Source organism: Arachis hypogaea, chromosome 15 (assembly GCF_003086295.3).
Source record: "Arachis hypogaea cultivar Tifrunner chromosome 15, arahy.Tifrunner.gnm2.J5K5, whole genome shotgun sequence".
In the NCBI taxonomy this organism is placed as follows: Eukaryota; Viridiplantae; Streptophyta; class Magnoliopsida; order Fabales; family Fabaceae; genus Arachis; species Arachis hypogaea.
In genome coordinates, this window is record NC_092050.1 from 26717374 (window position 1) to 26740259 (window position 22886).

General features: G+C 32.5%; 1 protein-coding gene across 1 annotated transcript; it reads left to right on the forward strand.

Annotated features, from left to right (window-relative positions):
- The first annotated feature begins 14578 nt into the window (after nucleotides 1–14578).
- LOC112750043 (threonine--tRNA ligase, mitochondrial 1) lies at nucleotides 14579–22598 on the forward strand. Its single transcript, XM_025798549.3, has 19 exons — nucleotides 14579–15121; nucleotides 15229–15288; nucleotides 15624–15713; nucleotides 16027–16101; nucleotides 16247–16375; nucleotides 16484–16573; nucleotides 16883–16971; nucleotides 17059–17155; nucleotides 17234–17320; nucleotides 17609–17693; nucleotides 17947–18041; nucleotides 18684–18716; nucleotides 18800–18886; nucleotides 19573–19665; nucleotides 19932–20024; nucleotides 20107–20328; nucleotides 20650–20721; nucleotides 21198–21269; nucleotides 22361–22598. Exons 1-19 carry the CDS (start codon nucleotides 14648–14650, stop codon nucleotides 22454–22456), a joined length of 2139 nt encoding a protein of 712 aa, XP_025654334.1. The 5' UTR covers nucleotides 14579–14647; the 3' UTR covers nucleotides 22457–22598.
- The last annotated feature ends 288 nt before the right edge of the window (nucleotides 22599–22886 follow it).

Consider the following 22886-nt stretch of genomic DNA (forward strand, 5'->3'; position numbering starts at 1 on the left):
AATTCAAAACATAACTAAATCAAATTCAAAACTAATTAACTATAGAATATGTTTCAATCTTCAATTTGAAATCAAATATTTGAAGCCGGGCCTTGAAGAATACAACATTGGAAGCAAAATTGGGATAAGCATTTTGGACAGGCGTGGCACGCCCTTGTTTAACGTGGCATGCCCTCTTTGTCTGGGCCAAGGCATGGCACACCCTCTTCACTGCGTGGCACACCCTCTTGAGCTAAGCTAGGGAGTGGCACGCCCTACTGCCACATGGCACGCCTAGTTTGGAGTTGCTCAAGGGGTCTTGCTTGCCTTCATGCATGACATGCCCTCCATGTCTTGTGGCACGCCTTGTTTATCTTGGATAGGGCATGACACGCCCCTGCATTGCTCCCCAGGGCGTGGGATGCCAGTGCAAATTTGGTCCAGGGCATGGAACGCCCCTTCCTAGGCGTGGCACGCTAGTGCTTCATGGTTTGTGGCGTGGCACGCACTATTTGGCTCTCCAGAGTGTGTCATGCCTCATTCTCTCTTGTCTCCTGTATGGCTTAATCTTGGGTGTATGGCTCTTGATTCTTTATGCAATGTCTTGCCTCTTGATTTACCTTCTTTTTCTACTTGATTTACCTTTCTTTTAATCGTATTTCCTTGAAAACACTTAGCAAACACCTTAGTAGTAAGAGATAACTAAAATTAATGAGATTAGAAGTTGAAACTATAATTAAACCTAGAAAACAAGAATTAAAAGCAAGAAAAATAACAAAAGATGCGAACACATCACAACACCAACTTAAAACTTTGCTTTTCCTCAAGCAAAAAGAAAGGAAAAGAAAAGAAAGGAATTAGTTTTAATGAAGAAGAGTTGAATCTCTTTTAAGTTCATGTCCTTGATGATAGTGGGGTTTACTAACCTTGTGATTGTAACTGGATTCTCTTCTTTCTTAATGAATCTTGAAACTCGTGGAGTAAAGAATCTTCGAGAGTTAAGGCTCAAATGATGTTATGAGATCCTTCTTTTAGGATTTGATTGATCATTGAATTCTTCATTTATAACAAAGAGAAGTTTTCAATCATTAACTCTAAGTGTTCCGTCTCAAGGTAGCTCTTGATAGTGGGTTTTCAAACGATAATCCCGAACTAGTTGGCTGATGAGTGGATATTTTATACCATTTTTGGTACTATTTTCTTAGTGTTTTTGAGTCTATTTTATCAAGTTTTTAGTAGGTTTTAGTGTAAAAATCACTTTTTTGGATGCTACTTTGAGCTTTTTTATTTTTCTTATGCTTTTAGGTAATTTTTGGGTGAATTTGGCAAGTTTTGGCAAAGTCTGATTCAGAGGCAAAGAAAGGACTGCAGATGCTGTCAAATCCTGACCTCCGTGCATTCCAACGAGTATGTGTGTGTTTGGATTAGAGTTTGTAAATGAGATTTTGTATAAAATTGATTTTACAAACTTGATTTTGATAAGAAGTGAGTTGGTGTTAACATGATTTATGTTTGGTAATTTTGTATCAAAATGGATTATAATAAAATAAATGTTGTTTGGATTACATTATTTAAAATTACTTTTAGACAAAAATTACTAAAAAGGACATAAATTTATATCATTCAAATCTATATTATTTTAACACTTTTTTACTATAATTACTTTTGAAAAGAATTTAGATTTATGTACTGAAAATTAGTACTCTTTTGTTATAATTTGTTAGTACTCTTCTTTAGTACTCTTTTTGTATTTAATTATATATTTTTAATAAAATTTATATTAAAAAATTAATAATAATAAATAAAGTATATACTAATTTAAGAATACATAATAAAAAATATACAAAGTCAAATAAAAAAATAAAATTCTATAAAAAAATACATATTAATAAAAATAATTAAAAAAAAGACATGAACAATGAATACTAAAAATTCTTTTAAAAAAATCCAATGATATATATAAGTGAACATAAAAAAATTTTAAACAAAAATATCCATACTATTAATAAAAAAATAAAAAATTGATAAAAATTAAAACTTAACAAAGAGTACTAATAATAATATTAAAAAAATATTTGTTTGTAAAGCATAATTATGAAAAAAAATTCAAGAACTCTAATAATTGTTTTTGGTATTTTTTGTTGTAGATTAGATTGAATGATAAAATTGGTAGAATATCAATTAATTTTTTAATTTATGAAGTGAACGCATAAGCTAAATGCAAAAGCTACAATTCGTTGCTTCTGGTGAATGGGAGTTTAAACCCAAAATCATGTTCGCGCCCAGAAAAAAAAATTAGCCAAATAAAAATTACAGCATTCAAAAAGATTAAACCCGCTTTTTATCAATATATAATAGTCTATAATTTTCTTTGAAAATGACTGCCCAAAACGGGCGTTGAACACCCAACTTACCACCTTTCTGGCGTTCAACACCCAAGAAGGGCTTGTAGAAGGGCCAAGGCCAGCGTTGAACGCCAGTACGCCCAAGAGGGAGCAAGGACGCACTAAAGCACCCCCTAGTGGGCGTTCAACATCCATTCACTCAAGTTAGACACCAAGCTCAGCCAAAACACTCACCAAGTGGGCCCAGAAAGTGGATTTTTGCACCTTTAGTCTAGTTTATCTCATTTTTGTAATTTCTAATTATTAAATTAGTATAAATAGAAGAAGATCACTCATGTTTGGGGATCTTCAGCAACTCTAGACTTATCACACATTTTTCTGTAAAGTATAAGCAACTAAACCTCCTAAGTTAAGGATAGGAGCTCTGCTCATTCTTATGGATTAATGTTATTACTTCTCTACTTTAATATATGTTTGATTTCATTCTATGATGTATTGTCGTTCTTCATCTTTATAAATTTGGGGTGGAACGAGAGTATGACCTCTCATTCTACATGAGCTCTTGCAACGCCTTAGCCAGATTGTATGAGCTGCAGCTTGAGAATACATCACAGCTTCCAACAAGTTATCTGGGCTAATTGAAATAAGTGACATAAAATCTCGTTAGTCATGGGTAATTGAGGTCTCTGTGGTTAAGGCTAGAAAACTGAGCATCATTCTCCGATTCGGAAGATCTGACCTTGTCTGTGGCGTTTTGAGTAGGATCACCAAAGATTGCATTGCGTGAGCTTCACCCTCGTTTAGATTGAATGACCATTAGCACTGGCTTTTGATGTGGATCAGAGGAGATTAATGACCATTAGCCCCAAACTTTAATCACTTATAGCCTTGTCATTGAATGAATCATCCATCATTAGAGTAGTCAGAAAGAAGCATTAATCCGGAAGAACAAGCATCTCCGAGACCTTAACTAATTTCCTATCATTGTTTCTACACCATTCAGTAACTCTTTCTTTACTATTGCATTTTACGCGTTTACCACAACAACCATCTTTTCTATTCGCCTGACTAAGTCCTGCAAGATAACCATTACTTGCTTAATCCGACAATCCTTGTGGGATCGACCCTCACTCACCTGAGGTATTACTTAGACGACCCGGTGTACTTGTCATTTCAGTTGTGCAAGTTCTAATTTTGCACACCATTGGCCCAAGTTACCGGGTGATAAAGCACCCCTCGGATCTAATTACCCAAACCTCTCCTTGACATGGCTACACCACAAGCATATAGCTAAATGGTCAATTTTAATTTTAAATTAAATTTTTTTCACAAAAATAGTGGTCCATTCATAAAAAATGAAAAACTATTATTTAATTAAAATAAATAATACACTATTCAAATATATTAAAAGTCAACTACATAAAAAAAACGTACAATGAAAATAATGAAACGGAAAACAAATAACTACAGATCTAGGTAGTCGTCGTCGTTGTTGGTCCCGTGGCCTTTGAGTCGGTGGTGCAGAAGGCAGTGATGTCCATATGCCATCAACAAGACCGTTGCTACCTGGCCTACAGCAGGATCGCTGCCATCAGCAGCGGTGCTGCCACCAACAAGGTCGATGCCAGCGGCGTGCATCTGAGCCTGGTACACCTCTATTTGAGCCTCCATACGCTGCATCCGCTCCACCGACTCCCGTAACTCCAGCCTGAGCTCATCAGAAGATGTCACACAGGTGAAGATTTTTTTATACCTGAGCCTGTTGCTGAAGGCTGTGTTGGAGTTCCTGCACCAGCGCCCACAAATCCACACCTTCCTTGAACTCGACTGGTGGCGGAGCCTGATGACGGTCTCAACATGGATGTGCGGAGGCTGCTGGTGAAGAATGACTCGATCCCGTATACACGGTTCTTGTACGATGCTGAGGCGGCCTCGTGCCAAACTGCATCAAGATCAACAGCTACAGCTGCAGATCCATCGACAACGTCCTCCCCATCTTGTTGAGACTGCTGACTCGTGGTCTCTAGTCTTTATGTGTAGGACTCCTGTATACTTAACACAAGTTATTGTGATTAGTACACTGATAGATTTATAGTTAAACTCTAATAATTTTATAGCAGTAGATAATCAGATGTATGTTTACTCACATAATGGTCCTGAGACCGCTAATTAGCAAATGTCTCTTTGTTCTCCTTCAGCGTGTGGGTGTACTTGAATATTTTTGCCAACGTCGTCTCGTGATCCAACGACTTCGACTACACATGTTTCATTGAAACAATATGATTAGGATGCCTAGTATTGATATGCAGAAGAATATAACTAAGTTGCTAACAAAATTAAAGTCACTTTACATACCAGTCTGACCTTCATTTTCATGAAGATCGCTGAGCTGCCAATATACTTGGATGACTTGGCCGAGGCCTTGTTAGCTCTGTTGTTGAGACGCTGTTGCCGAAACCCCTTTTCGGTCTTCTAATGAACAAATAAAGCCTTCTTTATGTCCGGTCGGAGCTACTGCGTCCGTTGGTCCAATCCCTAACGAACAACATCCAGCATCTACTGGAGCTGTCGATCCATTCTATGGTCAAATATCTTCCTGATGGCAAGATCATACTCAGGGGCCCATATAAAGTGCAACTGCACCAAAGAAACTTTGAAATTAGTTAAGCAATATAGAAGATATAAACTAGTTAAAAAGGTTTGAAACTTAAATCAACCTAAATTCACTAAATAGGAATCATGATCATAGAAACTTAAAACAATAACAAGCAACTAAACAGGAAATACATGAGACTGAACGTGATACTTACCCCATGCCACCATCAGGCCAAATGTGCAACCATACGATAGGAGGTGGTGGAGGGAAATCAATTGTTGCCTCACTTCCGTAGCTTGACTCTTGGACCACGGCATTTGTCCCTGGAGGCGGTGTCGCCGTGGATGCAGGCTACTAATCAGTAGGAGGCGGCGTCGTCGCCATAGATGGAGGTACGTAGTTCTGGTTAGGGACCATGATGAATGGCTGGTCCGCTAAACCCGCGACCTGTGCTGTCACTTGCGTAGTCGGAATAGAGGGAGAGGATCAAGAAGTCCCGAGGTTACCGGAAGAAATCCTCCCTCTATCCCGACCACGGTTACGACCACGACCAGCAGCCTGATCCGCAGCACCTCTGCTTGTCGAAATGTCTGCAAATATCAAATTATCAAACAATCAGCAGCGTTTTTCTCAGCAAAACCTAATGTATTGAGTCTAACATAACTTAATAAACCTCTAAATCCACTAATTAAAAAAAAACTAAACTAAATTAACTTCCCAAACTGATTGAAAATTAAAATTGTAATTCTAATCAAACCTAAACTAAATTAAACAAATCAAATTCCATAAGGTAAAGTGTATCAAACTTGCAATATTAGGTAAGAAACCTTAAACATTTAAAATTCAAAAACGTCGGTCAATGGAAAAACAACAACTAACCAAACAATGTAATTAATTCAAAATAGCAAAAACAACAAAACAACAATTAACACAGTGAATGAGCAGAATCAAACAATTAACCAAATAAATCCAGCAACAATTTCTCCATTAATTCAATCAACAAACTCATAATAGTTCCAGACATTTTCAACAATAATTTAGAACCTATAAATCTAAACCAAACTATCCTAACCACCTAAATCCATTAAAACAAAAAATTGAACTAACTAAACTAATTAAACCAATCTAATGAACTAAAACTAATTAACAGGATTTGAAAAAAAAAACAAAAAGTTCAAATATTGAACCTGGAATGCAGGGTACAGAAAGCAACAAAAATGGAGGGAGGAAGGCGACGATAATGAAGCAAGGAACAGAGCATTCATTGAATTAATGAAGCCATATGAAGCATGCGTTATTAACGTTAGTGCACCACGCCTGGGATTATATGTACATGGCCTTCATGCAACTCAAGGAAGGAAGCATCAGCGTTCCACGCCAATTGGTAGTGTCCCACGCCAATCTTTTATATTTTGGGCTAAAGTTATTGAAGACGTGGTGGCGTCCCACGTGAGCTCAATGTACCACGCCAAATTGGTTGATTGAAGAAGTGGTTGTCTATTGAGGAACTTCATTGGCATCCCACGCCATTCCTCATCCGTGCCACGCCTGTCACACACTTTCACATCTTGGGCCAAAGATTGTTGAAGTCTGGATTGCCGTCCCACGCTATGACTCGAACGTACCACGCTAATGCTTCAATCCTTCATAATTTGGGCCAACTACAATTCAAATAGCTTTGGCATGCCATGGGAATGACATAGCGTGCCATGCTAGTGCTTTAAGTGTTCAATTTTGGGCCGATTTCAATGAGTCGTGCCACGAAAAGCAAGCAGAGGCCAATTTGAGTTAGTTTTTGAGAAGCAATGTGTGCTATTCCACATCCAACCTTCCAGGCTTCAATTTTTTCTCATTCATTCTTCAATTCTCCAAGAATCAGAAGAGTAGATCGAGACCATGGAATTCATATCAATTTTCTTGAATTTAATATAATTTGAATTTCATTTGAATTTGCATTTTGTAATAGGTTGTAAATAGAGGTAGGGTCACTACACAAAAACATCATTGGGAAGGAGGTCTTCAGACCCTCTTTCTCCCTTCACCTCTTCCATCTTCTTCCTTACCCATTTTGTATTTCTTTGGTTATGAGTTCTTAACTCTCTTTATTGGGAGAGAGAGCTCTGTTACAATTCAATAGTTTAATTTGTTTGATTCTTCATCTTCAATTTTTCTTTTATTTACTTCTTTAAAAAAAATCTTTGTTCTTCAATCCAAAGATTCAAATGTCTTGAGGGAGAATTTGAATCCAACTTGAATTCTATGAAAACTTGAGAGAAGGGTTATAGAATTGAGTTTGAAGATCTTTCTCCCAGTTTGGTAAATTTGAGTTTGGGATTGATATGTGACATGTAATCAACCCATAACTTGATTCATGAAATTGTGTGGCTCTAAATCAGAGACCAATTTTCATCTCTTCTCATGAGTAATTAGATTAAGACATTGGCAATTAATCAAGTTAAGAGAGATTAAATTACCAAGACATTAGAATTTAATCACTTATGATTTGTCAAGAGATCAATGATTGCATGATTGAAGAGAAAATGAAAATTATTGATTCTGAGAATGCAACATCTCTTGATCCCAATGTTCTTCCCATTCTTAATTCTTGCAATTTATATTTTCGGTATTTATATTCTTGCACTTTACATTCCAGTAATTCAAATTCCAAGTTATTTATATTCATGTCATTTATTTTTTTGTTATTTTATTACTTTCATTTATTTTAAGTCATTTAAATTTCAGTTTATATCTTTGTCCATCATTCGAAATTAAATCGTCTAACTAGAATAATCAATCAACCATTGTTTGCTTAATCAATTAATCCTCGTGGGATCGACACTCACTCACCGTGAGTTTGTTACTTGGTATAACCCGATGCACTTGCCGGTGCACTTGAATTGAGTAGTTGTAGTTTTTATTATTCTGACAATTTAATAATTTCAATCATTTAAATTTCAATTCACAAAAATTGGGTTAGAAATTAATTATAACTTAATAATCGATTATATATATATACACACACGCAAATAATAATATCTAATGTATAATTTATTTATTTTTTTGACATGATTAATGTATAATTTATTGTAGATTGATTTATTATCCAACTTTTTTATAAACATTGTAGTATATGAAAATAGTGATCTTATTTTTTTATTATTATTTGAAAACATATTCATAATTTTTTTTATTATATAGTTAACTTAATTAATAATCTTTATTATTGTTTTTCTACCCAAAAAAATATATTTAAACTATTTATATATTTTATAACACTAATAAATAAATAGGTATTTATACTATTATACTTATTGTCTTAGATAATATTTAAATTTATTAAATTTACCCATATTAAGAGGAGAAAAATGATGTAATAAATCATATGTTATAAAAATTAGTTGATTTATACATAAATTAACTTTATTAAAAATAAAAAAATAATTTATCATATATAATAATCCTTGATATATGTAGTATCATGAATATATTAGAATGATCTATTTTAATTATGTGAATTATTATTATTATTATTATTGTTGTTGTTGTTGTTGTTGTTGTTGTTGTTGTTGTTGTTGTTGTTGTTGTTGTTGTTGTTCACATTTTCATTACATTAGTAAACAATATTTAAGATTAAAAAATAAAAAATATAATTAATTTTTTTTAGTTTGATTAAAAAATCTCTTGTAAGCATATCCAACTTTAATATACTAAATGTATTAATATTTAATAATATAATATTTGTTACAACAATGACTAAAAATATTAACTCAAGTGAGTAAGATTAATTTAGGTCCATTACTCAAATTCGAAATCCGAATTAAGTTTCTTATCTTAGGATTCAATACAGATGAAATCTATGTGTTTCATCTCAATTTGGCTCAAATTGAATTTCTGTTGTTAGTCAGAGATGGTAATGTATATTCATATGAGTGCAGCGGATTTTTTTCCCGTCCTTTACTCCTGTATTAAAAAAAATTCTTTGTCCTTTCTCTATCTTTGTTGCAAGTCCCTATTTAATTATCTTCTTAGGAATGCAGATACCCATAGTTATCTATAGATATTCTTTAATTTTTTTTAAAAAAATTAACAAAAATCGTCATAATATAATAATCATAAAATAATCAATTAAATATAATTCAACACAATTCATAATATATTCATTATGAAAAATAACATTTCAAAATTAAAGACATGAGGAGTATTAATAGCAAATGAGAACTTAAAATTATATGTAAACAAATTAAAATAATGTATTTAATGTGATTTGTAAGAAAAAATTCCCGTTATTCAAGTATAATATACGTTTTATTATTTTGTACATAACAATATTAGTTTTAAGGGTAAAAAACCTTAATAAGCCAAGTCAAGAATCATGTAACGTAAATACGCCAAAGCGAAAATCGTTTCAGCAATAAGCCAAATCATATTTTTATATAATTCGAACCATGCTGGTTCGAATTCCATTTCTACATAATTCGAACCAGCTTGGTTCGAATTATACACAAACACATGCATACACGTAATTCGAACCAGCTTGGTTCGAATTACACACAAACACACGCACACACTAATTCGAACCAGCTTGGTTCGAATTACACACAGTAATTCATGGTATAATTCGAATTATGCTGTTAAAAAATTAATAATTTATTTAAAAAATTTATTAAAAAAATTAATAATTAAAAAATTAAAAAAATATATATTTTTATTGGGTAAAATATACTTTTTGTCCCTTAAGTTTGACAAAAGTTTCAAAAATACCCCTAAGTTTTATTTTGTTTCAATTTTGTCCTAAAAGTTTTCGATTTGCATCAAATATACCCTTGGCGGCTAATTTTTCAAAAAATTTAAGACCAATTCAACAACAATTTCATAAGAACAACCCTCAATACAAGCAAATTAAACATCATTTTCATGCATTATTGTTAGATTGGTCTTAAATTTTTTGAAAATTTAACCGTCAGGGGTATATTTGATACAAATCAAAAACTTTTGGAACAAAATAAAACTTAAGGGTATTTTTAAAACTTTTGCCAAACTTCAGGGACAAAAAATATACTTTACCCTATTTTTATTTCATACGTTAAAAAAAGCTAACAAAATATTTAATTACGAGACTTCTTTAAAATATTAATGAGCTATCAATTCGAATTCCATACAATACTTTTCTGTCCATTTTTAATAGTTCATGAATATTTTTTAATAAATTTTTTTAATAATTTTTTTTAAATTATAGTACAAAAAATATTTTATCCTATACAAAACAATTTAAAAAAAATGGCTTAAAAAATGTTAGGAGTACTATAAAAATTTGTAATGTTATAATAACTTAAGTAAATACATGCATGTACTCAAATTTTAAATAAAATACTCTACATAGTCAATAATAATTTAGAAATGAAAGAAAATATTTTATTCCATACAAAATAATTAAAAATATATTTTATTCTATACAAAATAATTTTTAAAAATGGCTTAAAAGATGTTATGAGTACTATAAAAGTTTGTAATATTCTAGTGATTTAGGTAAATACATGATAAAAATATTTTTTTTAATTTCTAAATTATTAGTGACTATGTGGAGTATTTCTTTAATATCCTAAGTCATTAGGATATTACAAATTTTTATAGTACTTCTAACATCTTTTAAGCTATTTTTTAAATTATTTTGCATAGAATAAAATATTTTTTGTGGTATAATTTAATTAAATTTATTAAAAAATATTCATGATAATTTTTTAATAAAATTATTTAAATTATATGGTGAGATATTACATGATTCGAATTACGCATAGGGAAGTTTGAATTACTCTGATTCAAATGATATGGTGAGCAATTTGAATTCTATACAATACTCTTCTGCCCATTTTTGATAGCTCATGAATATTTTTTAATAAATTTATTTAAATTATACCACAAAAAAATATTGTATTCTATGCAAAATAATTTAAAAAATGGCTTAAAAGATGTTAGAAGTACTATAAAAATTTGTAATGTCCTAATGACTTAGGACATTAAAGAAATACTCCACGTAGTCACTAATAATTTAGAAACTAAAGAAAAAATATTTTTATCATGTATTTACCTAAATCACTAGAATATTACAAACTTTTATAGTACTCATAACATCTTTTAAGCCATTTTTTAAAATTATTTTGTATAGAATAAAATATATTTTTTAATTATTTTGTATGGAATAAAATATTTTCTTTCATTTCTAAATTATTATTGACTATGTAGAGTATTTTATTTAAAATTTGAGTACATGCATGTATTTACCTAAGTTATTATAACATTACAAATTTGTATAGTACTCCTAACATTTTTTAAGCCATTTTTTTAAAATTGTTTTGCATAGGATAAAATATTTTTTGTACTATAATTTAAAAAAATTTATTAAAAAATATTCATGAACTATTAAAAATGGACAGAAAAGTATTGTATGAAATTCGAATTGATAGCTCATTAACATTTTAAAGAAGTCTCGTAATTAAATATTTTGTTAGCTTTTTTTAACGTATGAAATAAAAATATATATTTTTTTAATTTTTTAATTATTAATTTTTTTAATAAATTTTTTTAAATAAATTATTAATTTTTTAACAGCATAATTCGAATTATACCATGAATTACTGTGTGTAATTCGAACCAAGCTGGTTCGAATTATGTGTGTGCGTGTGTTTGTGTGTAATTCGAACCAAGCTGGTTCGAATTACGTGTATGCATGTGTTTGTGTATAATTCGAACCAAGCTGGTTCGAATTATGTAGAAATAGAATTCGAACCAGCATGGTTCGAATTATATAAAAATATGATTTGGCTTATTGCTGAAATGATTTTCACTTTGGCGTATTTACGTTACATGATTCTTGACTTGGCTTATTAAGGTTTTTTACCCTAGTTTTAATTTATATATTATTATTATTATTGGATATTAAAAATAAACAGTATTTGTATTATTAGTATTTTTTTGATCTTCCTCAACTCTAACTGTGATTAGGTCGAAAAGCTCGCTCACCTCGTTAGAAACAAATATAATCTAATAAGTTTCTATCCGATAGTGTTATACATTGAGATCATCATAGGAGAATTAATTTTAGTGAGTTAATAATACCGTGTTTAGTCACCACAGGAGTATTTTTACATAAAATTATCAATCAATTATGTATGACTTCTGATGAAAATAATATATTCAACATGAATGTTGTTTATTAGGTAAAAGATAACAAATTGACAAAGAAAATTTATTACCATGGGTATATTCATTTTAACAAATATTCTTCTATCGAATACTATAAAAGTTACATTGGTTACCCTAATTTCTACAGATCTAACTTCCATTGACAGTAGTAGAATGCTTAAATTGAGTCATTTCTAGGCTATGGTATTCGTCAAATAAATAACAATGACATATTCATCTATACCTTCTCATTTTGAGTACATTTATATATAAAAGAAATTATACATAAAGAAAATAAGAGAAGAAGAGTTGAAATAACAAGAGGAATAAAAAATGATGATTCTTAGAGCAATTCTAATGGGATCAATTTTAGGTATCAATTTTGATCCTACAGTAAATGAACTGATTTAAAATTAAAATTTGCGTTGGATACCATTTTTGACATAATACTGGTATCAGGAGTAGGGATGTTAATGGGACAGGACGGGGCGGGGGATGCCTTCCTGCTCCCCATCTCCGCCCTCATATTTGCTCCCCATCTCCGCCCCATTCCCCGCCGTGGGGGAATATTGTTCCTCATCCCCATTCTCTACGGGGCCCATTTCCCGCGGGAACCCCATTCCCCATCTACATAATAGTTCTAACTAATTATTAATTTCCATATGAATAGAGCTGCAAGTATCTATCTTATAAAAAAACTGCAAGATTTTATACAAAAAGTCTAAATGACACGATGGTGACTTCTTTCGAAATAACGCAATGGGGGGACACAACGACGAGCCAAAAGACAAAACAGTGGATGAGGTGGGAGACGCGGCAACAGAGAGGAGAATGGACACGACGGCAGAGTTAAGAAAAGGAACGCTGCAATAGAAATTATAACACAGTAAGGGTGATGACACGGTGAGGTGTGACGATGCGGTGAGAAGGGTGACGAGGGGGTGGCTGCAGAGAGGTTGGATAGAGTATGGACAACCTTAGAGATCTCTGAATTGAAAAAGTGTTATGCAAATAAAGATTAGGAGTTTTGGGTTTCTATATATATGTTTGTGTGAGAAATGACTAAAAAACATATATAAAAAAATAAACTATTAAGGATAATTCAGGGAATTCATAAATTTCGGAGAATAGCGGGGACGGGGCGAGGATCCCCGCTTGGGTCCTTCTGGGAAATTTTGTCCCCCATCCCCATCCCGCGGAAAAGATTCCCCACAATCGGATCCCCATTTGGGGCAGTCCCCGCAGGGATCCCCGCGTCTCGGGGAATATTGGAGTATTTAAAAATTACGAATATTGGATCCGATCCGATGATTTTAGTGTGGATCAAATAAAAATTTTGGCCATAACCGATGCGCGTTCACCCCTATATGGTATATAATTATTAATTTTGTAATTTTATATTTTTATTTTATTTAAATTTTCACAATTTAATTAAATTTATTTAAAATAATAAAAAATAATTTAAAATTTAGATTGAAATAAAACCAAGTATTTGGAGTGAATGAGTGATAAATTTTACATTAAATTTCAAATCAAGTCTTATGATATATAGTCCACAAATATTTATATGGCATCTTGTGAAACTTAAAATAAAATAAAATTAATACCAAGCATTAGAGATACTCTTATAAACTTGTTTGACCATCTATATATAAAAGACCATAAGATCATGATTATCTAACAAAATTAATTTATATTTATTATATTCAATTTGAATAAGTAAAAAATCATTTTATTTTCGTTTGGTCCTTAATTCACATGATTTGAATTTGACTCAATAGATATGATTTGATATGATTTGATATGATTATTAATTGAAAATATCTCAATTGCCTATTTTATTCATAAATTTATTATTTTAATGACTAATAAATTAATCAAATTAATTAATTAATACACATAATTATTATAATTAATTTGATTTAATAAATTAAAAGAAATAAATTAAAAAATACTACCAGAATATTAAAAAAAATAAATTAAAAAATACTACTAAAATAAATTGATATAAATTATAATAAATTGTGTGATATTTAAATATCTAATCAAATTAATTAGTTGATATAATTAATTTATCGTAGTAAATTATATTTAATAAATTAAAAAAATAAATCAAAAAATACTTTCAAAAGTATGCTACATCAACTTTATCATTAAGTATAAAAATCTAATTTTTATATAATAAAATAGATAGATAAAATAGATATAGAATAAATAGAATAGATAGATAAATTTACTAATTACTTACTGTATCTTTAATTAAAAATTAAAATATTTTATTAACTCAAATATTTTTATCCCAATAAAGACCTAATTAAAAAAATTAAAATGATTCAAGAAGATAATTAAAAAGAAAAAAGGGTATAAAGTCTCCGTTGTAAATTTGATAAACGTAAATAAAAACCCTAAACTAGTAAAAAAAAAAAAACCCTAAACCTCACTAACAAGAGTTCTGACTGCAGGTATTGAAAAATAAATAAATGAGAAAATTAATATAAAATAAAAAATTAAATATAAAATCCATAAACCCCAACACACACCCTATGCGATGCTATGCTCTCTAATCCAGCTCCGCCGCTACGCTACTAGCTCCTCTTCCCCACTCTCTCCCCTCCACAATCTCCGCCGTAAACGTTTCTTTTACTCCACCGTAACCGCCATGGTGCCCCACCCCAAGGACGAGGCGTACTTGAACGCCGCCATTCCGAAGCGTATCAAGATGTTCGAGTCCATCCAGGCCGAGCAGAAAACCCAGCGCCTCTCACTGTCGCCGGATCCAATCAAGGTCACACTTCCCGACGGCACGGTCAAGGACGCCTCCAAGTGGCAAACAACGCCGTTCGATGTGGCGAAAGAGATTTCTAAGAACCTCGCCAACAACGCACTCATCGCGAGGGTCAATGGTGTGCTATGGGACATGGCCAGGCCTCTCGAGCAGGATTGCGAACTCAGGATCTACAAGTTCGAAGACGACGAAGGCCGCGATACGTTCTGGCATTCTAGCGCTCACATTCTTGGCCAGGTACTAACCGTTTTCTTCAATTCGGAACGTTTTTCGATTTTATTTCTTTATTATTCTGTTTGATTTTGGAGTTGATGGTGAAAATGACGGTGGTTTTCTCTTTGCAGTCGCTTGAGATGGAGTACGGATGCAAGCTCTGCATTGGGCCTTGTACTACAAGAGGAGAGGTGAATTGTTTCTTTCTACTTTGGATTTAACTTGGTTTAGGATTCAAAATATGTAGTTTTCTCGAGAGAAATTTCATTATTGCCAATCATGCTGTTTGTGTTGTTACACTGAGTAATGATATAGCATCGTCAAAAAACTCGGAAACATGTTCCTGCATACTAAATAGAGTAAAAAAGGTAGATACTTCCAATGCCTTGAAATCTTAAACAGCAATCATCTTCAACTCGCTCTATTTAGTAAGTAGATGCATACTTAGGAGGATAGATCATTTCTCTGGTTTTATTATTTTGTTGCAATATAAATAGTATGGATGAGAATGTGGATGTTGTTGCAGGGTTTCTATTATGATGCGTTTTATGGTGACTTGGGATTGAATGATGATCATTTCAAGCAAATTGAGGCTGGGGCGTTGAAGGCAGCTGGGGTATTTCTCATCCTTCTTTTCTGTGTGTTTATGTGTGCATATTTATAGAGTTGTTTCTTGTTACTGTGTGTGTTTGTAATCAATAGCCAATAGTTGTTAGATTGTTAGATTGTTATCTATTAGCTTGACAATTTTTGTAATAATGTATTGAAGGTATTTCAAAATTTCTGTGGCTTTGAGAATATTTGTACTCTGCCCAGTATGCTAAATTGCTAATGCAAAGTTTTCGGATTTTTTTGAGTGTTATTGCTCAGTATGATAAGTTTGTAGTTCCCTTAATATATATGATGGTTGATGAGCATTATGCTTACAGGAGAAACAACCTTTTGAGCGCATTGAAGTAACACGTGATCAAGCACTTGAGATGTTTTCAGATAATAAGTTCAAGGCAAGCATAGCAGTGTGTAGTAGCTCTGTTATCTTTTGCACCACATTATCATATTGATCTGAACAACACATTGCCTATTTGTTTCTTCTGTAGCCTATGATATCACAATCTGTTGCTTATGCTATGTTCTTGCTATTGTCATCAGGTTGAAATTATCAATGATTTGCCTGCTGATAAAACTATCACAGTATACAGATGTGGTCCACTAGTAGATCTGTGTCGTGGACCACATATACCCAATACTTCCTTTGTTAAGGCAATTGCCTGTTTGAAGGTATTTATTTAAATTTTGTTTATGGATATGTGTTTGACAAAGTTTGATTTATTTGGAGACATGTGTTAATCACAAGTAGTTTTGTTATTGGTGGTTTTGCAATTCTAGGCTTCTTCAGCATATTGGAGGGGGAACAAAGATCGGGATACTTTACAAAGAGTTTATGGCATATCTTATCCTGATCAGAAGAGTTTAAAGGTGATCTTCATTTCTTTGCTAATTTCTTTGGAATAGAATATCCAGCTGTAAACTGAGCTGTGACAGATTGAATGATCAGTTTCCATACCTTGTGAAATATTACTGAATAACCAACTAATAGCTGCTAATGGCCTGCTATTCTAGATGCTCATTTGATGTTTGAAATTATGTGTACTGCTACAGAAGTAAAATATTGCCTGCCAGTAATCCGACGAATAAAAAAGAATATAGATTATCTATTACCAATCTTGATGTTATGATTTTATATCTTGAAATTATTTATATCTTGAAATTATAATTCTGTTCCAGGAATATTTGCTTAGGCTGGAGGAGGCTAAAAAGTATGATCACAGGATTTTGGGAGTGAAACAGGAGCTTATTTTTCATCATGAATGGAGGTATAAAAGGGTGTACTTACTGTCTTTTTGCAGCTCTTAGTAAGCCTCGTTTTCTGATGCATCACAATTCATCTTTTTTTATGCCAGCCCAGGAAGCTGGTTTTTCCTTCCACATGGTGCACTAGTATACAACAAATTGATAGATTTCATACGGAGTCAATACAGAGTCAGGCGATATCGAGAGGTTAAACATTGGCGTAAAGTTTCTTGATATGGAGAAAAGTGATTTTTTATTCAAACACTTAATACTTTCAATCATCAGGTCATATCTCCAAATGTATTTAACATGGATCTCTGGGAGCAATCTGGTCATGCTGCAAATTATAAAGAGAACATGTTTACCTTGGAGGTATATTTTTATGTGTGCAAGACTGTGTGTTGGAGGACTCGTCTGTCTGCCTATGATATTTTTTTTGTTTTGATGTATCCGGTTACTCATTTCTCAGCTGCTTATTTTATTTTATTTTACTTTTTAAATTATTGTTGATCTGTAGGTATGAAACTAATAAATGAGTTTACATAGTATCTTTTTAGTATTATTGGTATTCACAGTACCTTCTGTGCTTTGAATCATGCATGTATTTTTGTAAGCAATCAAGCTATCTATCCAAACTATATCATGTTTGATCTGTTCTAGATTGAAAAGCACGAATTTGGGCTGAAACCAATGAATTGCCCAGGGCACTGCTTGGCCTTCAAGCAAAGAGTTCGCTCGTACAGGGGTAAGTACCAATTATTTTGACATTTATGTCCTTAGGTAGCATCTCCTATATATGCTTACTTGGTGTGGCTGGGGTATTCAAGATTTTAACATTGAATTTAGGATAATAAAGAAAGTATGTTTTTGTGATCTGATATATAATAGACAAATTGGTACATGGTTGAGTCTACAATGTTCAAAGTGGACATAATGAAGAACTAAGTTAAAATCTTATATGTGTAATTTCATCTCACAATTATTTAATGGTTCTGCAGAACTTCCTCTTCGCATGGCTGATTTTGGGGTCTTGCATAGAAATGAGGCTAGTGGTGCTTTGAGTGGATTGACGCGTGTTAGGAGATTTCAGCAGGTATGTTCTTCCCCCAGCTGCTAAAACCAGAGACATTAAATGCAAAGTTGATACAAGGGATTTAACTCGCTCTTTTAAAACATTGCTTTATTTATTTTTGTATTTTAAACTTAATTATTTCCAAATAAAGTTTAGTTGCTGTCTTTCTTTTCTTTCTATTCCAAATAATGTCGAGGTAGGCATAGATTCTTGTGATTCACAGAAGATCCTTTCAATTTATAGGCATATGCACTGCAAATTCCAAGTATGGAAATTCCTTACAAGAGATTTGAAGTACATGTTTGAGTTGCAATTTTTATTTTTGTTTTTTATTTTATATTTTAGTTTACATTTAGTGCAGAAGCATAGTAAGGTCCCTTGAGTTGGAGACATTAGGTTTCTGAAACAAACCAGTTATTAGGGGTTTTGAAATTCCCTTCAGACACTTGGACTCATATTAATGTTCATATAGTCATAGTTGTAAAAACATCATGAAAATTTGTTGCAGCAAGGCAGCTGATGGTTTTTCCAATTATGTAATAATTGCAGCTCTAGTAACATTGCAAATTAGTTATCTAGATCAATTACAGTGTTTTTAGTTCTGATTTCTGCTCTGTTTGAGGTCCTATCTTGTTAACAGCATTTCCTTAAAATATTGCACAGGATGATGCACATATTTTTTGCAGGGAGTCTCAGGTGAGTTGATCTTCAAATTTGTGAACAAGAAATTTTTCTCTTTTGAGTTGAGGGTGGAATTATTAATATGATTCAATTTACAGATAAAGGATGAAGTTAGAGAAGCCTTGAAGTTCATCGATTATGTCTATGAAATATTTGGTTTCACATACGATCTCAAGCTTTCAACGGTATGCTCTTTATTGTTCTTAATGTGCTTACATGCCTCTTTTGATGTTTTCAAAAAACCTATTCAGGCTGTTGATAGTATCTTATCTGCATTTGCCTATACACCAGTAGGTTTGGTTTATAGAACTCCATTAATTCTGGCAAGATAAAATTATAATTTTAAATTTTAATGGTGATTCTTCTTCTTTCGTTCTTTCTTGTTGATAAGTTTTATGTAATCAAGATTAAAAATATACAAAATCTCAGATGAACGACCTCCATATTTCCTGATAGTGTTAAAGCTTCATTGGAAACATCATTAGGTTCAAACCCCATGTATTTTTCTACCTTGATGGCATGTTTTCTACCTGCCAAAGATGCTTTATCTATGTTGCACTTTTCCGGTCAATAGTTGGGTTTCTGGATGTGATTCCAAATTTCCAATTGAATGTTATATGGGATTTTATAAAACCAATGAAGTTGGCAATTTGCTAGTAACTTTATGTTGGGCTTCATGATTAAATTCCTTGCAGCACTGGTTCTCATGTGAATTCCTTTTACAAACTTTGTTTTCCTTTCTTAGTTTTCTGGTTCTCATCCAAGCAAAGAAGTTTTGTTAATCTGTACTGTTGTTCTTTCTGCAAATGGTAACATCTATCTTATTATTTCTCTGTTTATCATCCTCTGCGTGTGTTGAATACTTGAGTAGAGGCCTGAGAATTCCTTAGGAGAAAAAGCAACATGGGAGAAAGCTGAAAGTGCCCTTAAGGAAGCTCTGGATGAATTTGGGAAGCCTTGGCAGGTAATTATATCATCATTTTTATGATTTCAAGAAGTCTTTAATTTCTATTATTAAGTTCATAATGTTGCTTTGATCATATGGTATGGCTATAATTCTGATTACAATTGATTCAGAATGGGCAATCAGCAGTTCCTATTGTATAAAAGTTGATGAATATGATTGTGATTACATGTTTACCTGCTACATTTTATTTTTCTTGACTATAGAATCTGTCATTCACTTGTAAACCGTGATCTTTGTGCTTATATCTGAATAATTCCTTGCAGCTGAATGAAGGGGATGGTGCATTCTATGGACCAAAGATTGATATCAATGTATCTGATGCATTGAGTAGGAAATTTCAGTGTGCAACTTTGCAGGTTTATACCGTAACTTGATTTACATTCTCACCTGAGTAAGCTTTGGATAACTTAACTGGTAGTTTGCTGTGTTTGCTTGCAGCTTGATTTCCAACTACCTGATCGTTTTAAGTTGGAATACTCGGCTGAGGATGAAGCCAAGATTGAGAGGCCTGTCATGATACACAGGGCCATTCTAGGATCTGTTGAGCGCATGTTTGCCATACTTTTAGAGCACTACAAAGGTAAATGGCCCTTCTGGCTAAGTCCTCGTCAAGCAATTGTTTGCCCTGTGTCAGAGAAATCACAAGCTTATGCAGAGAAGGTACATTACTTCTAGGTTCTATTTGTTGTAAATTTATCACATAAAATGAGTGGGATGATGTGTACTGGATATATCATGGGATAACACTATTGGGAATTATAATTCTGTGGCATCCTATGTTAGTAATATATAAAGCTATTACAACATTGATGATCTTCATGTTTTCTTAAATACTGCGAGCTTCTCTGCATATGGTTAAAATTGAATCAATTAGTTAGCTTTGCATTATTCTTACTTTTTATTGGGACACTTGTAATTTATGGCTTGTAAAACAAGTTGTTCATTTATTAGATAACATTTTCTCGTGCTGCCATTTGATAGGTGAATGATGAAATCTACAGCAAAGGGTTTCATGTTGATGTTGATTTAACAGATAGGAAGATTCAAAAGAAGGTGACGAAATCATCCTGAATTGATACTTTGGCTATAGTCCAATGTTTCATTCATTTGATATGACAATAATGCTAACATTGTTTTGAATTTGATCTACTGCGCGATGAAATGTTTACAGCTAAGTTTTATTGTGTTCAACATGAATTCCTTTTATAAAAATTATCGTGTACAACATATTGAGAAACCAAGTTTTCAATTCTTAGTACTTAGTATTAATTTTTCCCCATTGACCTGAAAGCTTAGCCAAATACATCTATATGTAAGCTGGGCGTATTTAATGTTATTGGTATCTTTGTGTGGTATGTTTACACTTCTTTAATCTTGCAAATACATCTATATGTTCTGAATTTTTAATGGGAGGCCAATCGTATTAAATGAAAAGTAAACTTTTACTTCTATTTAATTTGTTCTAACTTTGTTATGACTAATCTCTTAGCCAAATAAATGTCTTAATTGAAAGTTATGCCAAGCTGCAGGTGCGAGAGGCTCAGCTAGCACAGTACAACTACATCTTGGTTGTTGGAGAGCAGGAAGCTGAAACTGGACAGGTGCTTCTTATTTACGCTTTGTGATAAATAAATTGCTAGTCTAATTCAAGTTTTACTCTTAGCCAATCTTCTAGCTACGTTCCCAGAACCCGACTAAGGTGTCTTCATATGCATTTCATTGTGTTTTTACCCAATGCTGTTGTTGAGCCTAATTTTAGCTGAAGTCTTTACAAATTGGCTAATTGTAGCGAGACAACGATTAAAATCTAGATCCTCCTATTAATCCTTCTAATTGCGAGAAATTATTGCATGCTCCCTGAGAACATATATTTTGTGCTTCAGGAACATGCACCACTAATTTTAGATTTATATATACAACTTTTAAAATATTATAAATTGAAATTAGTGATTATGCATGTTCTTGGAGGTGAATTAAATGTGTCCCGGTAGTATGCTATCCAAAGAAAATGTACAATCTTGTATAAAAGGGATAAAAGGTCCCTAACCATTCATTGCATGGACACATATTTTTTAACCAAAATTAAATACTTATATATAGTTTTTTTGTTGTTGGAACACAGGGTACTTGACTTATGTCACTCTTTTTTCAGTGGTAAAAGCCCTATAAGTACTTAATTTTGCTTAGAAATTTATGTCTTCACAAAAACATGGTCAGGATTTAATCTCTTTAGAATATACAGACATAGTTTCCTTGATTAGCATTAGGGAGGAAAGTAAGGAAGAGATGCTTTAGGACTTGCGAGATAACGGTCGAGCCTGAATGGTTAGACGTTTAGTTTGGCCAATTGTTAGATACTTAAGTCATGCAAAAATACATGACAACACTAAGATGCTTGTGCTAGATTTCAATTTTGTTGGATTACTCTTTCAGTTAAGGGTTTTCTATCAAAAAGCAATTTTCCTTAAGGTATGTTTGCAGGGCGGTAAAAATGGGGTGAAAAATTTCGTGTATGAACTCTCTTAAATTCGATCCCTGAACTTCCTTACCAAATTTTTTTCTTCCAACCAAACCTTACCTTATTTCTTTCATTTTTTCCGGTTTATATAAAATAGGCTCCGGATTGTGTGTTGCTATCTTTCCTTCAATCTATTAACTTCCTTGTGGAAAACCTAAAACCTTACTTTTCCAGGTGAGCGTGCGGGTAAGAGATAAGGCGGACCTTACCACTATGAGTATTGAGGGCCTGCTCGAACGGTTCAGTGAAGATGCAAAAAATTTCCGTTGAAACTTTTGTGAAAGCTGTTGTTGCAAAAAATATTATTTTTGTCATTTATATTCTCAACCTAACAATGTAGTATGATTTTAGCTATGGATGCCCACTGTTTTTCCTAATTGTTATTGCTAACATAATGTGAATTTTGTTTATACTTGTAACGCGCTGATAGATCCGTGTATTGACTGCTAGAGTCTAGACTACATGCCAGACCTGATTTGGTATTTGGTTTTGGGGGAACAATCATTTTTATTATTTAATTTTATTTTTTTCTCGTTTGAATTTTTTTCATGGTAAACTGATTTTTAAGTCAATACAATAGTATAATCTGACCACGCATACCATATTGGGAATGGATTTTCTTAATTGTTAAAAAAAAATTTGAAAGAGTAAAGTATGATTTTTAATCATTAATTGTTTTTTCGTTTATGTTTTTTTTTGT

What these genes read in the sequence shown, in the direction of transcription:
- LOC112750043 (XM_025798549.3), top strand. Translation starts at nt 14,648, where the DNA reads ATGCTATGCTCTCTAATCCAGCTCCGCCGCTACGCTACTAGCTCCTCT. An exon ending in GCGCTCACATTCTTGGCCAG is followed by an intron (nt 15,122 to 15,228) that starts GTACTAACCGTT and finishes TTCTCTTTGCAG; the next exon opens with TCGCTTGAGATGGAGTACGG. An exon ending in CTGATCAGAAGAGTTTAAAG is followed by an intron (nt 16,574 to 16,882) that starts GTGATCTTCATT and finishes ATTCTGTTCCAG; the next exon opens with GAATATTTGCTTAGGCTGGA.